General features: G+C 36.4%; 1 protein-coding gene across 3 annotated transcripts in view; it reads right to left on the reverse strand.

Annotated features, from left to right (window-relative positions):
• The window catches only part of ROBO1 (roundabout guidance receptor 1), a 704,094-nt gene that overhangs the window by 117,678 nt on the left and 568,994 nt on the right, over positions 1 to 17,422 (reverse strand). For all 3 annotated transcript variants that reach the window (XM_048080853.2, XM_048080848.2, XM_048080849.2), the window contains one exon: positions 7,518 to 7,675. In XM_048080853.2, coding sequence (XP_047936810.1) covers positions 7,518 to 7,675 — 158 coding nt within the window. The remainder of the gene's footprint in view (positions 1 to 7,517; positions 7,676 to 17,422) is intronic.

Genomic DNA, 17,422 nt, shown 5'->3' on the forward strand with positions numbered 1-17,422 from the left:
CGATTCAAAGAGTGAGCTGAATGAGCTCACATCTGCCTGACAAAGTCTGCACAGCTATGCTTTTTCAAATGGCAAACCTGCAAAAAGCCGTGAGGAGAGAATCTTGCAATAGACTAGAATTTTCAATCCCTGTTTACTTCAGTAATACACTTTTTACAATTTACTGCAGAAATACAAGCTGTCACTATTAACAGCTGGGTTATTAGCAGGTCAGGGTTGGAAACTAGTTGTGAACATATTAGAGATGAAGAGTTTCAAGGGCTAAGTCTGAAATAAGATGGAATACCATAAGCCTCTAGGCAGCATGGAGGAAGAGGGCAATGAATACAAAAACATATACTTTTTCAGTGTTTTATTTTCTTTCTTTGTTAGAAAGTCATTCATCCTTGAATGGTACTCAGGCTGCTAGAATTAGTCAGGTTTTTACAGTCTTCCAAGAAGAGTTAGGTCATCTGTAGAAGGCAATGTTTTTAGGATTCTACCAGGAAAACACACAATACACAAAATAATGTGACAAATGCTAGTCACAAAGATTTTATTTTATTATTGTACCACTGAAAAGACCCAGATATCTCTGTGATAACACATACCTTAAAAAAAAAAAAAAAAAAAAAGACTTAGGAAGTAAGACAAGAGCTTTAACAAACAGAGCTTTAAGCATGAATACAGAAAAACAATTGTCACATTCTGGAAAAATTAAGAACAAGAAACAGCAGGATTTAGAAACATTCTCAGCATCCTCTGGGATAGCTATGGGGTTCCAAATTCTTTTTCACAATCTTTCGTCTTTTTTCCCCTTTGGGTGCCAAGTTAAGTCACAGCAGTTCCAACTGTGTTACCAGTGGAAGCAATATTAATAGCAGAAGAAATATAAATCATTAACAAAAACTACTCTTGATCCTTGAGGAAACCACCATTGTAGGGATCAGCAGAAGAAGGAAAAAGAGAAGGAGAGTGGAAGCCAACCCTCTCTTGAAGTAAGAAAAAGAAATAGAACGAAGAGAAAGGACTGGAAAGAAAGGAAATTTCTGGGAGGCAACAAATACATAGCGGAATTGGCAGAAAAATACACTTCTCTTTTGAATCCTCCTGGGACATATAGGAAATTGCTGCATGCCCTTTAATCTGCCCCCCAAAAGAAAAACAATTAAAATGAAATAAAACACTTAACTGTAGTTACTTGCTGCCACCCCCCTCATACACATACTGTTCTGTGTGCTGTGTACCCTGGCCATGATCTCTCATACTGTTCTCCACAGGATAGACTATGTTAACCTACAAGTAAGCATTACATCTTCTCCAGAAATATGCATTCCTTTGATATGTATTTAAGATAAGTAATTTGGGGAGGCTAAGATGTTAAAACATTCAAGATTAAGAAATTAATGAAAGAAAGAGAGCCAGGCCAGAAAAAAAAAATGAGAAAAGGAGAAAAAAAGAAATTAGGATAAACATCTTGAATTAATTCAGAGTGGCACCATAACTGTATGATTTGTGTCAGGAACAAAGCTGTTTTAAAGGGTTAAGTTTCCTGCACAGCACACAGCAACAAATTCAATCAGGTTTTGTTTCCTTTTTCTTGATTCACTTCCCCTCTGCAATTTTTCCCACTGCAATTTATCTTTGGAAGGAAAGACCCCTTTGGATAAATGGAGGATTAATTTCTACTTTTTCCACTGTTCCCTCCAATACAAACAATACTTTCTCTTTTGCTTTTTAAATGATATGCATAATAATTTCTTCCATTTCTTTCTTCCTCCTTTTTATGACTGAGATCATATTGGTATCACCTATCTTGTTTTAAACTTGTCAAAGCACAATGAGGCTGTGAATGGTCTCAACCAACAAAGATGAACCAAGCTTTTTTCAATAATTCATTTACAATAATAATAATAATAATAATAATAATAATAATAATAATAATAATAATAATGGGGCAAATACATAAACTATCTTCCTGTGGATGGTATCGTTATGGAGGTTTCTTGTCACATCAGATCAGAGACCTCGTTTTTACCTTTTGTAGAAAGCATTTTCTAGACTCACTTGTGTAAAAATAGCATTGTGCAAGAGAATAAATACTTGGTATTTAAGATGTACTATTTAAGGGACAGGATAAAAAACAGTAATCAAGAATTCAAGTTACAACTTACCTAAAATAAGAACATAGTCATTCAAAACTGTTGCTGTCACAAGACAGCCACACACAAAAGGAATGAAAACCTGTATGCATTATTCATTCCGTAACTTTGATCTTAAAAGCTAAGAATCTTGAACAAGGAAAGATAAATAGCTTCTCAAGGTTTTTCTTTTAAAGATCAGATTAAAATGGTTCAGGATAAATGATAGATAAGAGTTAATGCGAAAGAGGGGGAAATTGCAATCACAGAGCTGCATCAAAGTTTCAATGCAAAAGCTTTGCTTTTTGTATTCAGTTGCAAAGGATTTCTTTTTGAGGTACCAGCATCCTTTTTCATGTATATGTAAAAGATTTTAGCTATTAACATTTAATTTCCAGTATGCGTAGCTCCTTTCTTTCACCATCCTTCGAGATGTGGGCAATTAGTAAGCTTTCTGAAGTATGGGCTACTGCTGGTCATGGGGCAGGTACAGAAGAAGCTGTGAAGCTCTGACCTCTAATCCTGGCTCAAACATCAACTTGCTCTAGAGCTTATGTAAGATGTATATATTCTTACACTGGGAAAGTATTGATAATTACAGGCACTCTCTGCATTTTTTGAGGTTTAGTTCATCAAGCAGACATTGCCTATAACATATGAGACAAATTGAGACAGAGATCCAAAAGTGCATGGAGGTTCCCCAGTCTAATAGGAGATACACAAACTCCTCTTTGAATGCTTTGCACTCCGCAGAGTCTGTAGTTATTGCCAGTTTTTGCCTAAAGATATGCTCAAAGGCCCCACCATCTCGGTTAGATTATTGATGTCAGCATCTTATATGCAGGCAGTTGCCTTCAGATTCACAAAGATGACGGATCAGCAGCAAAGTTCCTTAAGGGAGGCTCTGAGCAAATCAGATGCAGGCAGGCAACACCACATTCATGACAAATCATAGCACACCACCCATTTACATTAGCAGCAAAGTCAAAGGGAGAGTGCCTTTACATTACAGTGTAGAGCAGGAGGTTTTGCTTATCTGGCATCCAAATTATTACCTCGACACAAGCAGTTAGCATTAATCAGATGCCAAAGTGGGGCTAGACAGGTGGGAGTAAAAGGTTGGGTAAATACAAGGGCAGGTTGTGAGGAAATAGATGGGGAATGAGGAAAAAAATTCATTTCAGTGGCGTGTGGTAGGAAGGCAGTGGGAACACCATTTGAAAGGCAGTGGGAGGTTTTGGAGTACTACAGGAAGAAGGCTGAAAAGGGAATGGAGGCACAGTAGGGGTACTCACAGGCTTACAAGCAACCATTATTCACTGCCGTATCTGTGAGTGCCCAAGCTAGTCATTGCTCACAGCCACTGATGCTCCTGCCAACTCTATTTAGACAAAACACAGTGGGAAAGACCAAACCCTGTGATTAGAACAGTCAGCAGAAACTACAAGACTGATTCCACTTCCTCCTTAACCTGAGGCAATGCAAACTCAGAGCTTTCAGCTCCAAGGTAAGCGCCTGAAACACTTGGCTATGTACTAACGAAACTGGGCTGCCATGCAAAGAAGATGGCTAGACTGCTGGGGCTGTGAGTGTGCCTGTTCCTGGTGAGGATACCTAGAAGCCAGGAGCCCTGGTCTAAATCCTTGCTCTAAGGAATTCAGTATGAATTTGACCTAGCAAGACAACTCCATATGCATGAACAACAGTAAGGGCTGGAAACAGATTGAGGAAGTTCCCCACCCCGGTGAGTTCTCTTCTCCATTATTTGTAGTCCTGACCTTGCATTTTCTCTCTCCACAGCGTCTCAGCTCCAAGATGAGAGCTGCACAGCCTCTCCTAGCACAGATGGAATACCTTAACATTGGAAAAACACATTTTGTTTTTAAACTGTTCACAGAGAGAAACGAGAGGCATTCACTAGACTGCACTGAAGCACTCTTTTACGGCTATATATTATAGCAGGGATTCTTGATTCCACAGTGATCCCCAGAGAGAAATTAGCTTGATGAGCACAGAATCTCACTAGTTCTGCTCTGGCCTCATGATAATTGTTTTTCAATTCAACAAATTAAGTTAAAGATAAGCATTTGCTTCCCATGCAAGACTGTCATTCTTGTTTCATTCACAATATATAGAGAGGGATTAGCCACATCAAGCATTTTCTTTCGTACCGTGCTGTAAAGGATACACACAAAAACAATCAAGTTTAGCTACAATGCATGGAGAAAACTGTTTATATACAGCATATTCAAGAGCAAAGAGAAAAACATGTTTTAGTGATGACTCTTCATCAGATTCAACCAGTGGACACGTGTACAATGAACAGCCTGTACTGAGCCTGACTTGAGGTAAAATTGAGCAGTACTGGGAGAGCTGTGCTCAGAGAGAATGTCTGTTTCTATAAACCACCACAGACAGCTGTGCCCAGACCCTTACTTTCATTTCATATTTGTTCCACTCACTACTGCTTATAACCTGAAAGACAAATTTATTTCTTTTCAAAGCATATTTATCTGCCCTACAAATGGACCAAAATATGCAAAGAGCACTTTGATTTTTATTATCTCACCTACATAAACATATCAATTTCCTTAACCCTACCAGGACAAAATAATATTTTCTTTTTATTGCATTCCAAAGGAAGTAGTGCCTGAACTTGGATCTTACTCAACTGCTATTTATCTAAATCTCTGCTTCAAAATCTCTGTCGGGAACGAAGCTACCACCTCTGCTTCTCCAGCACCCTTAATACTCAATCTTGTAAAAAACAGTTCCGCTGACTCAAAGATCAATATTGCCATTGCAGACAAGAAAGACAGTTTCCATATATTAAAAATAAGGTTGCCTCATGGACGTAACATGTATTTTTAAAGAAAGTATAGATACAATTCAGAAAAGAGGTGTCAAACATCATCCTCTATACCTAAAAAAGTATAATCTTAATGCTTATTTTAAAACTCTTTTCAGGAAAAAAAACAAAAAACAAAAAACAAAACAAAACAAAACCATTAATATTGAATGCTTTAGGAATTTTTTAGGAATGAAATCAACTGGAAATGCTTTAAAAGTGGAACCACGACAAGTATTCTCATTGGTTATATGTCCACTGGTATTACCTATATATTGAACACCAACACATACATTTTGGCATTTCCTGATCTGATAATTTCACAGCTTAAAAAGAGGAAGGTAATGCCTGCAAGCCATATTACCTGAAAGTCAGTCTCACTGCTATCAGTAAGAATTTTAGCATCAATTTTAATAAATGTTGGCATTAACTTTAAGTATATGTAATTCAATGAAAAAAATATTTAAAAAAAGGCTGATTTCATACAAAAATTAAGTCTATCACATAAAAGCCAACAATTTCATTCTTATTTCAGCTATTGTACTGCTTTAATTCTTTATGTTTCTGTTTTTAAATACAAATGGAAATAATCCAAAGAAGATCTGTAAACAAAAATAGAACAATTCTAAGTCAGGTTTCAAAATCAGTATTTTTTGCCCATCTGTCCTTTGGCACATTCTCTATCCCAGGTCTCAGTCTCTTCGTGTCTCCCAGCCACTAGCAAGATAATACAGAAGGTTACTGCAAAGTTGTTTGAGATGTACATCTGAATGCATATTTATCCACTTGGCAAGATCCTGCTACAGCTGTAAGTCAATGCAAATTTGCATTACTATGTAGCTTCAGTCTCTTGCCTGTGTGAGAAAGCAGTCATGACATTCATGGTGCTGTTTAAGACTATGCGAGGCAAATATGACGTAAAATGATGCAGTTGATTTAGCTATCTCAGCACTGTTAATTCGCACCTCGGAACACACACACTCATATCAGCACGTGAAACGCATACATCTACACCTACATCAAAACTCATTTTCAGTTGTTTGTTTTTGGAAGCAGAAACTGATAATACAACCTAACTTTACCCAATATCATGGTGAAAGAATACTAGGTAGGTGAGTATTTTATGTGATAAACAGAAAAGAAAACCAAAATGAGGATCTTTATTTCATCATAAGCACAGTTTTAATAAATACAAGTGGTTGTTGCCAATCAATGACTGTTGCTTTTGTTCTGGGTATGTGTTTGTTCTGGCAGCTGGGAGAAGAGCAGTTTTAATGTATAACAAAGGAAATGTACTGAATAAGTTATACCTGAAATTCTTTCAAGAAACTACAGCAATATAAAATTCAAGTTTAGAAAGCACTTCCTGAAGAAAAAATAGCATTGGAATCTTCCCCTTATCTCAGGTCAATTGACTTGTCACAGTAGGAAGGAAATTTTAAACGGAAATTGCAAGTTCTTTTTAAGTATGATTGGAGGAATTGTGTTAATAGCCAGCAATCAGTATAGGTTCTACAGGGCACTTAAAAATTTAAATGTATGCATATGCCAGAAGTACACAATGCCAGAGCTTTGCCTTGTTTGTAAAAAGCATATGAAACAACAGGCAATTTAAATCTCCAGCATCAGAGGTAATTTTTAACTTAGGTTGCTGGCATTTAAGTGTTCTTCCATTAAAAATCTCCCTCATTTCATCATCTGATTGAGGTATATAAATATGTATATGACCTTGTTTTACATTAATAATCCTCAAAATACCAACAGGATAATACATGGTATGTACTTTCAGATGATACATATTGTTACCATATGGAAAGATGTTCTGGTTCACCATGCTGCCAGCATACAACTGATTTCTAAACTCCACTTTTCCTTACCCTTTCTTCAAGCCATTAGGCTCAATAACTTATTGTTTTACATATCAAAAATTAAAAGAGTGATAGTTTTGTGATTAGAGAAGATGCTTTTTACATACTACTGAATAACTGTGCACTGTATTCAGCAAGCTACAGCTACAAATGAACATAACACCTCTAATAGGAAAACAGCTTAATTTGAGATTATAGGGTAAGTCATTACCTCTCTAAAGAAATATTCCAAATGTTTTCTTATCCTTTATACCACAATGCACAACTTTTCTGCACAGATTGCTTTCCAAAGAATTACAAAAGAAAGTCTCACCTAGACTACCAGCAGTTCCTCCTTCCAACTAAAGAAGGCAGGTACAGTTGCAGGAATTTGTAAGTGGATAAAAGGCAAGAAAATTATAGGAGAATGACAATGAATTTCATTTTCACAAGTTTGTAATTCCCCTAAGGAAGAGAAGAACACAAGTTTTGCATGGTCCCCTTTAACAAACAAATGCATACCTTGCAGTGAAGCAGTATGCGACTAGAGAATGCATTCCAAGCTAAGTGCAAACTAACCTTGCCTTTGAGGCAAGGAAAGGACAGAACCCAGAAAGTGCAGCATGACTGGATGTCCACATGCTCAAGAGACTAATAATTTAAGTTTTACAAGTTTTTCAAACAACACTCTTTTATACTTACTGTAATTCTCTCATCTTTGTCATCCAGAGGGGTCCCATCTTTTTTCCATGATATAGTGGGTTCTGGGTGACCTCTTGGAGGCTGACACTCCATCACAGCAGGTTCGCCCACGGCTACCATTACATCTGATGGATTTTGCCTGAAGTCATCACGCAGAACTGAAAGAATGAAGAAGATGAAGTCAAAAACTACCCAGCAATACACCAACAGGACAGCAAAGTGTTTTATTTTGACTTCTAATGGTTCCTGCTGTCATTTTTATTTATATTAATGAACAGCATAGCTCATGAATTTCATTTGGCATCTGAGGATGGTTTCTAGTACTTCCACTAGGATGTACATCCTTTCTAGGATGGTTTCTAGTACTTCCACACTGTAACACAGAAAACCCACATGTAACTAACACTGTGGACATGAAAGGCTGACACAGATATAGGACTATCTGCAAGAAACAGCTGCCTCATTTGTCCCATATGAATTGCACCTTGAGTTTATGGCAAAGATTAACAAAATAAGTGAACTTTGTAGTTACTTACAAGTTCTAGATGACACTAAGTGGACAAACATTTGTGCAGCCTTAGCCAAGCTAGTCTTTGCAATTTGGCCTGTGTTGTTTTCAGGGGAATTTTTTTTTTCCTGATCCCTGGGAGTTATCACTTATTCTGATACAGGACCACATCCTTCATTTGGAAGAAGTCAATTTTATTTAATAACTTTTCACAGAAGGAAACTTTTTTTTTTTTTTGGTCTTCATTACCAGAATTTTTTCTTTACCATCATTTGGCCAAGCCTAGGCCTAGGAAACTCCATCTCCATCTGCTAATCTGCTATGAATTTTATCAATATCTGTGTGAATATTTTTCTTTTTAGAGGAGGGGAGACATCATACTGTGCTCAGCAGACCACTACATCAGGACTCAGTTTAACAGAATAATGGCATTCCTAAGTCTTGCCAAGCAAGTGGCATTGGGTTTAATCTAAAAATAAATAACTCTAATGATAATAAATATAACATTATAGATCTCTCCACTGTGGTTACTCCATCCACATTGAGCAAAGGATATTGTACCAGAGAAGTACACTACAACCAAAGGACCCTTAGGATTTTGACAAAGCTATCAGTCACTCTTGCTGCTCGTAACAATCTTGTTTTGACACTGAATAGTGCCAAGAATCCATCGCAAAAAAAATACGTTCCTTGAGCCACGGACCGCAGACATACTGGCACACATTACTAAAGAGTGGTTTGGTTGTTAATGCTGTTTGAAAGCTAAGTATGACTTGTTAGATGTTAAGAAATGTTGGTGTGCTACAGATTGGCACTGTCACCAAACTGTTCCTCTCTTGATAGGTCTCTCATGCTGTTCAGACCTTTTAGAATGTCCTGAGGGTAAATGGATCATTTAACACAGGACAGGGGAAATACCTTTCTCATACCTTCCTTCTGCAATGCTATATAATCTAAAATGAAGTGGGGGAGCAAAAAGGACTTATAGTTCTTTGACTGTTTGGGGGGATTATTGGCAAATAATGCTGTCAATAATGAGTATGACTGTTTTCTATTTTTTTTCCCCAAATAAGTTTACCTTACATTCTGACACCCTACAATTCAGTGGCTACAATGACAGGCTTAGCTTGATTCATCAAAGGTATACCTTGATTCATCACTACAAACCCTACAATGGGAAAATTTCAAGATTTATCTATATCAATCAAGTGTAGATGGGAACCAAAAGTGGTAAATACAGACTATTATACCTCTTTACTACATACAGGATATAATTTCTGGAAGCACCAAAGAATGTTTGTATACCATGAGGACTGAAGTATGTTGCAAATGCTACCAGACATCATCTGAAGTTACTAATCCCCTTCCATACTGAAGCACTCATGTTTCAAATGCTTCAATTAAAATATTAAATTAAACTTTCTGAATGCCTTGGAATTGGGAGACATTGATGCGCTGCAAAAGGGCAAGTTAGGGATAAAACAGCTCTAACAATTTAACAATGTAAATTAGTACAAGAGAGTGCTAGGATTTAATGAAGAAATTATTGAATTATTCAGGTTGGAAGGGACCTCCACACTGTTGAACGAATGTTACCTTGTCTCAAACAGATCTAGTCTAGAAACTTAATTTCAAACAAACAGAAAAACTAAACACCCAAAACAAAACAACAAATAAACCTATAATGTTTGGTGTGCAAAAAAATGAAAAAGCATGTTCCATAGCAAAACATCTCTCTCTATAAAAAGCAAATAACACGGATATTTTCCTTCTATGGACTAGGGAAAACTGATGACATTTTCAACAACAAAAACAACAAAATAATCCAGGTTACACCTAGATGAAATAAGTTTTCAGAAATGAGGACTATGTCATTTTTAGTTTTTCAGAAAAGTATGTCAAAAGATCTGTCCTTTAGCTTCCCTTCTGCTTTCAACAGAACTGTATTAAGTTTAATCTGCATTCCTCTTAGAGTTTTCTTACTACATTCCCGTAAATATTAATGCAACAGATTTGGAAACATCAAATTATTTTGGTTCTGGAAGCACTAAAATTCTACTCATGCACACTGAAAATCTTTTACATATATATTCAGCTTATACTGAATATGGCATTAATAACCAGATGCAACTTGCTGTGTTTCTAGGCAGCTAGCCCTCAAGCTACCCAGATACAGTAAATTGTGTAGCAAAAGTAGACTGGGCTGACACTACTGAAGATTTTTTTAAGTTTACTTTAATGGAGACTTTTTCTGGCTTGGATCCACTGGTCATATTATTACTTCCTTTTTTTTTTTTCACATTCACAAACTAAAGAACATAAAGTAATAGAAACTGAAGTTGAACCAAGTTACTTTAAAAAAGTATATATCCAGTTCCCAGTGCCAACAACACATGGAAGTGCAGGAGAGATTATTTGCTATACCCCAGTTCTATTACAAAGCAACAAAAGAGGTGGTTTGACGAAGAGTAAGAAGCCTCTTATTATTGCTGAAGATCTTAACACTTGGATAAATCTAACAGATATATAAGTGCCTTTAAATTACAAAAAAAAAAAAAAAAAAAAGTGAAGGGAAATGATCTTAACACGCCATAGAGCTTTTCAAGTCTGAAAAACCTGAAATCTAAGACGAAAGCCTGTCAGATAGCTAGCACCTCAGATGGCTTTTAGCACCTTTCAAGCAACAAAGAAGTCCAATACTTGCATAACAAAAATAAATTGCTTCAGTAATTTCTACACTTGCTAGTCTTAGATCAGCTTTACAAGCGTAGTACCTTGTTTGTAAAACAAGACCTTTCAGAAATTAACCAATGCATAATAGAACGCCTTAGGAGGATATCTAAGGTTTATGCCATAGATCCATTGAATTATGTTTTTTTCTACTTAACTATGATATTTTGGGCTCTAAATTTACATAAAGAAATGCTAAGAAAATGTAATCTATTAGAGATTACTCCACAGATAGTTGCTATTTAATTGCTTGTGCAGCTGTAAAGTAGATATTTACTTTTTTTTTTTTTTTGGTTTGGTTTTGGTTTTGTCTCAGGCCCTGACAGTTTTGGGAAAAGAAAAAATGTTTATCTTATGTTCTTCGTAGTCAAGCTCACTGTAAATTGAGATTACATTTCCTCTTGAAGATATATTTGAACTGTGCTTGATAATCCAGTACAGTATGTGCTTTCAGTCACCAAAGGGTCAAATTTCACCACTCTTTTTTTTTTATTATTTTTTTTCTATCTAAGTATATGCAGTTGGAATGAAAACAGATAAATTGAGAGGTTTTTTTTCTTCATATTTAATATGTAATCATCATATATAAAAATCTCCATTTCTGACACACTGTGGTTAAGGTTTTCTAATATTTTACTCAATTTTCTCCAAAATACAGAAAATCATGATCATAGTTATTGCTGTTGCACGGCTAAGACAATACAATGCGCCTTGCACAGCTAAACAACTTGGTGATGTTGCTGTGTGAACTCTCAATTCCCACGCTTGGGCAGAAAGCACTTTTTTGCTGTGCTTGCTGAATTAATCGGGCTGAAGAGAAACTTTGGTAACTCCACCTAAAAGTCGACGACTCCTACAGCTATTTAAAACCTTGCATTGTTCAATCAATAAAGCAATTACACTCACCCCAGAGAATCCTTCCCAGAGCAGAAAGGAAATAGCAATCACTTGAGGATAAGTTTTTATTGACATTCAACATAAGTAGAGACGCTGTTTTTTGTGTAAACCATAAACAGTGCTTGTCAAAATGCAGCACCCAGTGTTTTTTTCCTAATATTTTTATGCTGGCTACTGTGAAAAAGAGTAACCAGTCACTACTGGGTGAAATGACAACTCTATTTCAAGCTTCAATGATATAAAAAATCGTTCAAAGGTTTCATAATTAGGAATGGAAACAGTGTCCAGGCAATGAAACAGGAGCATAGATTTTTTTATTTTTTTAAAACTTACATACAGCCACATGACATTTACACTACTACCAGCTAATACCTACGCAACCAGCAACACAACAGTCCCAAACCATGCTGTCGACCCCCAAATGGTCGTTATACACCTAGTGCAAGTTACTTGATATGTTGGTCATTGGGCACCCATGGGCAACACAAGAAGAAAGGGTGTGTATTGGTTGGTTTCCCTAAACACCATGGGAATGTGCACTCTTTTGTCTTGCAATGGGCCAGTCAGAAGCATGCCCCTGTATCTAGTACATAACCGTGCCTTGATCTGCTCAGAGCAATATGACATGTCTGAAGGTAATTGCCAGGTAGGCAATTTTTTTCAATGTACACACTGCAGGTGTTTAAGAAAGACTACTGTTAATTTTTTATCATTAAATAACTGTGATCTAGTTCAAAGACAACAAAGAAAAACACAACAAAACACAATAAAAATAAACCAACCAGAATGCTTTAGTTAATAAATGGAAATAATGCATTTGTAAGGAATGTACTCATTCCCATTGTATATTACAGATATCGTGCCTTAAGGGGGGTATCATTTAAGAACCTGAGATAAGAAAATTTGAAAATTTTTATTATAGGTCTATTCTAGTCAGACTGGCTAGACACTTCATATACCAGATCTATTCAAAGCAATGCATCCAAATGTATTAAGCATTCCTAATCAACCAGGTCATTATAGCCACGATTGCCTGATAAAGAGAGGAAGAGAGGGAAATGAAGGTGTTTGGGGCACAGCTTCATGATCAGATTAAGGGAATCTCAATCTATTCTAATTCTTCTACAAGAGATTGCCCAGATATGTTTCCTGCTAACTCTCCTGCATTGTCACTGCCAAACCATGCAAGGCTGGTTGCTGGACAAGTGAGCAGGGATGGGTGAGCCAATGCATCTCACCAATAGAATAGAAGAGACCCCAGCAATTACCCCTTTCTCAGCCTGAAGATCATTTAAACGTTTCCTTGTATTGTAGCATGTGTCTCAAAAATGGGGAAAAAAAGAAAATGAAAGTGAAATAAAGAGAGGTGATCATTCCTTGCATTGTTTTAGAAAACAACCAGACCTCAACTAATGAGCAAGTTTCCTCACAACAAACAAAAATGTGCTAACAACAAACTACATGCTAACACCGAGCAATGCAACCCCAATGGCCCACTGCTCTGCCTTCCAGCTAATTTCACTTAAAAAACAAACAAACCAACAAGCAAGCATGTAATAGATCTTATTTATCTATTTATTTTTTAAATACGTACAATTCTATTATTTTAATTCCTGCAAGTCTATAACAAGTATTTCGATGTGTCCCTTCTTGCCCCGACAAAACAACATATTGCAAAGAAAGTTTCTGTTTAATAATTAATCTGACTAATAAAATGAGGTGAACAACATAAATGAACACTTTCTGTAAAATGCTGTAAGGTTAGGAAAATGTATTGGATTCACGAAGTTAAATATTTGTTTTAATCCCATGAACCAGTAATCAAAGAGAAGCTAGTTATTTTTTTTTAGTCAGGATTGAGCTATTGTTCAAAACCAGAACAGTTCCTGTAATTTCAGAGCAGCAATGATCCCTTTTCCCTGCTACCTATGGAATTCTAACTTGCTGAGACACAGCAGACAGCATTTTTGGCATTCAAATATATTGTAAGACACTTTTGTCAGTTGGAACAGTGCTTCAAAGCAGGTGCCTAACGGCATTAGCCTGAACTATAGTACCTTTTTAAAAGACTTTGCTGGCATGAAATTTATACCAATGACAGAATATCATTTGTATTATTAGTGGCACGCATATATTAAAGAGTTATGGCACCTAATTAAGTTCAAAAAGAATAAAAACCGCACGTGCTCAGATTTAAGACAACATATGTGCTACCAAAATGTATTTTATACCCTATTAAACTCTTTAAGAATGTTATCTGGTCTGACAAAAAACTTGATCATTTAAAAGTTGGAAATATTCTTTTTTGGAGATGATGCCCTAGAAGTTTCCATGCAGTTATGTAAAGTCATAGCAAAAACTGGTTCCCTGGGGGAAGGGAAAAAAAAAAAAAGAAAGAGATTGTTGCACAGTCATTAAAACAGAACAGAAGGAGCCTGGCTATAAATAGTCAGAAATGACTATTATGATCATCTAACAAGATCACTCACATAAACAGACAATAATTTTATGCAGTGGCTGAGTCCAGCAATATGGTATTGAATGTTTCAAAAGGCGTCTATGCTTTTAAAGAGCCTCTGACAGGTTAGAGTCATTTCCTTTAGCAACCTGGCTGGTTGCTTTCATCATTTTCCGTTCCCATCTGATTCCTACCTTGAACCATTTTGACCTCAGCCATTGGATCTTGTTACACCTTTGTCACTTGGCCTAAAGAGCCTTCTGACGGCAAGCAGATAACAATCAGGTCAGTATCTAGAACTCTCATCTTCCTTAAGCCTCCTCTGAACTTCCAAACTACAGAGGTAGGGCACCTGACAGTCTCACTCTCCCAGGCAGCCAGCCCTTCCCACGACACAGGACTTCCCTGGTGACAGCTGAAGAATTCGCACTGAATAGGTTTCCAGATACAAGAGACTGCTCACACTAAAGAGACTGATCGTAAGTGATGATCGTCACTTAACATTATGACAGCACTTATCGATTTTGAATCTTCAGCCATACATCTATGACAACAGATTCAAAGTACTCTATTCATACAGGGTTGTCCTGCTCTGCTCTGTCCTTTAGCAAACCTTGCTCCCTCAAAGCCTGAACAAACAAAATAACTTTAAAATCCAGTGGTTTTTTTTCTTTTTTTTTTTTTCTCAGTATTCAAATGTATTTGTACCCATCAGTGTTGATACCCTTGTCCTAAATCTTTCTCATGGAGATAACACAGCATCTACTTGTATTTCAAGATCTCTTTTTCAAGCTCTAAGCAGCAAAGTTAAAGGAAATAACCACACACGCACCCACAAACAAAGCAAAAACCTACTATTTTTTTTTCTACTCTACTACCATTGAGATCAAATTTAAATAGGTCCAACAGCTGGTTCATAAACACTTCCTCCATGATGTCAACATGGAAGGAGTTGTAGGGTTAATGAATGCAAGTACATATTTTAAAAGACCTTCTAGCAATGTTGAACAAATTCTAGATCTGCCATTTATTATTACGTGCATTCTCTTCTTTTTTTTTCATATTTTCAAACGCCCTATTTTTAAGCTTTAAATTACAACATTTTTAAGACTTCAGTAGACATCTGTCTTTCTGTATGCCTGTTATTTTCTTGAATATCAGTAGATTTTGAATACTGAATGGCGTATTTTTCATATATTGTATGATTAAAGTTTATTTATTCACTATTTTTGTGTTCAGGTGGCAGGGAAGAGAATGGTACTAGGTCTTGTACTGCTGCTCACTTTGGAAACACAGCTACAAAGAGTTATTGTACAAAACAGCTGATATATCAAATAGTATTAACACGTGAACTAAGGTACTAAAGTACTTGCACTAATAAAAGTTTGTTAATACTTTATTAAATCAAAATAATCAAAATTGGCTGCTCTCCCCAAACCTGAGATCAATTGTACCAAACACAGAAGCCCTTCTGTTTTGATCACAATCAAACTGCAGTGAGCCTCTGGTATACAGCAGAATTACAGGATTTGCAAATTTAAGCCAGATTTTTAAAGTAATTGCTAATTTTTTTAACCTCAAATTTAAAACACATTAAATACAAACAAGTTTCAAAAGAATGGCTGCTTCGTTAAAAAAAAAAAAAGTCAAAATTAAAAAAAAAATCGTTTAAAGAGATTCAGAAGCAATTCGAAATGGAGATATCCAAAATCAATATCATTTAAATATTTTGTGTTTATGTTTAAAACTGAGCTGTTTTCTTTTAAAATACCAAAAAAGTTTTATTTCAGCTCTCAGTAAAACAGGAAACACAGTCTTGTACCTATGAGTTAGATCATTTTGTACAATCTAAATCTCATAATGAGAACTACCAGTAATTCAAATTTTATTTGGAAGAAATATGAGTACTAAAGAACAGTATTATTAATATGAGTAAAAGAAAATAAATTAATGAATAAATTAAAGAGTGAATGGTACATATGAAATGCTTTCAATAATTGAGAAGAAAAGTTGAGGAAACTTTCATTCCTACTGCCCACTATAGTAAAACAGAGTTTCAGGCAATGTGAAACTGCTTATTTTTCATTGAACATGCAAACCAAATATCTATTTTATTGAATCTGCTACCACATTCTGCTATAACAATATTAACAGATTAAAAGCATCAGGGAGTGGTATTAAGTTCCTGAAAGAACACTTTAAAAAAAGTTAGTGACTTTAGTATTACCTTTATTAGTACTGCCCAGCTGATGACACCAGTATAAGAGCACAGGTGGCCAACACAACCAAGAAACACAGCATTGTTTTAGCACTAATTAACAGAACCAAGACCGATTCCAAAGCAAGCTGAAACAGAGTTAAATATTGGCCTTAGATGTATGAAAGAACAACTGCCTCTCCTGACTTGAAATTAGATCGCACTTTTAAAATGTTAACAAAATGTACTGTCTCAATTACAGCAACCTTTATAAGGTGTTTTAAAATGCATGCTCTCCAAAGGGTAGCTTATTTATTTATTTTTTTTACAGAACCTCCAAATTGGTATCTTAATATCTACTGAAGGTTAACAGTTACCTTCTCCAGAAAAAATGTCATTCCCTACTACATTCAGCAAGATACGTTAGCAGATAAAACACCTGCATGCTTCTAATCCATTAATGCAGAAAGAAATCACAGAGTGCTGTATCTACCAGATCACATCTTTTAAAAGTTGCTGATGACAAATACAGCAGTGAATGAAGCAATATGCTACACTGCAAAAATAATTAAATGTTGAGGCATTTGGTAATAAACATACCAAATGCAGATAGAGATGTTAAACCAAATAAATTTGTCTTTTTTTTTTTTTTCTCCACTCAGTCATTAAGAAACTTACCATTGTTAATAGACGAAGATGGTAAAGGGCCTAGAGGGGAAGACGTAAGAGGAGCGGCTGAGGTCACTTGGCCTGTTCAGCCTGGAGAAGAGGAGGCTGAGGGGGACCTCATCGCAGTCTACAACTTCCTCGCGAGGGGGAGTGGAGAGGCAGGTGACCTATTCTCCATTATCACACCAGTGACAGGACTCACGGGAACGGCATCAAGCTGAGGCAGGGGAAGTTTAGGCTGGACATCAGGAAGAGGTTCTTCACCGAGAGGGTGGTCGCACACTGGAACAGGCTCCCCAGTGAAGCAGTCACTGCACCAAGCCTGTCTGAACTTAAGAAGACATTGGACTGTGCGCTTAGTCACATGGTCTAAACTTTTGGGCAGACCTGTGCGGTGCCAGGAGTTGGACTTGATGATCCTTAAGGGTCCCTTCCAACTCGGGATA

Source organism: Anser cygnoides, chromosome 1 (genome assembly GCF_040182565.1).
Source record: "Anser cygnoides isolate HZ-2024a breed goose chromosome 1, Taihu_goose_T2T_genome, whole genome shotgun sequence".
Taxonomy (NCBI): Eukaryota; Metazoa; Chordata; class Aves; order Anseriformes; family Anatidae; genus Anser; species Anser cygnoides.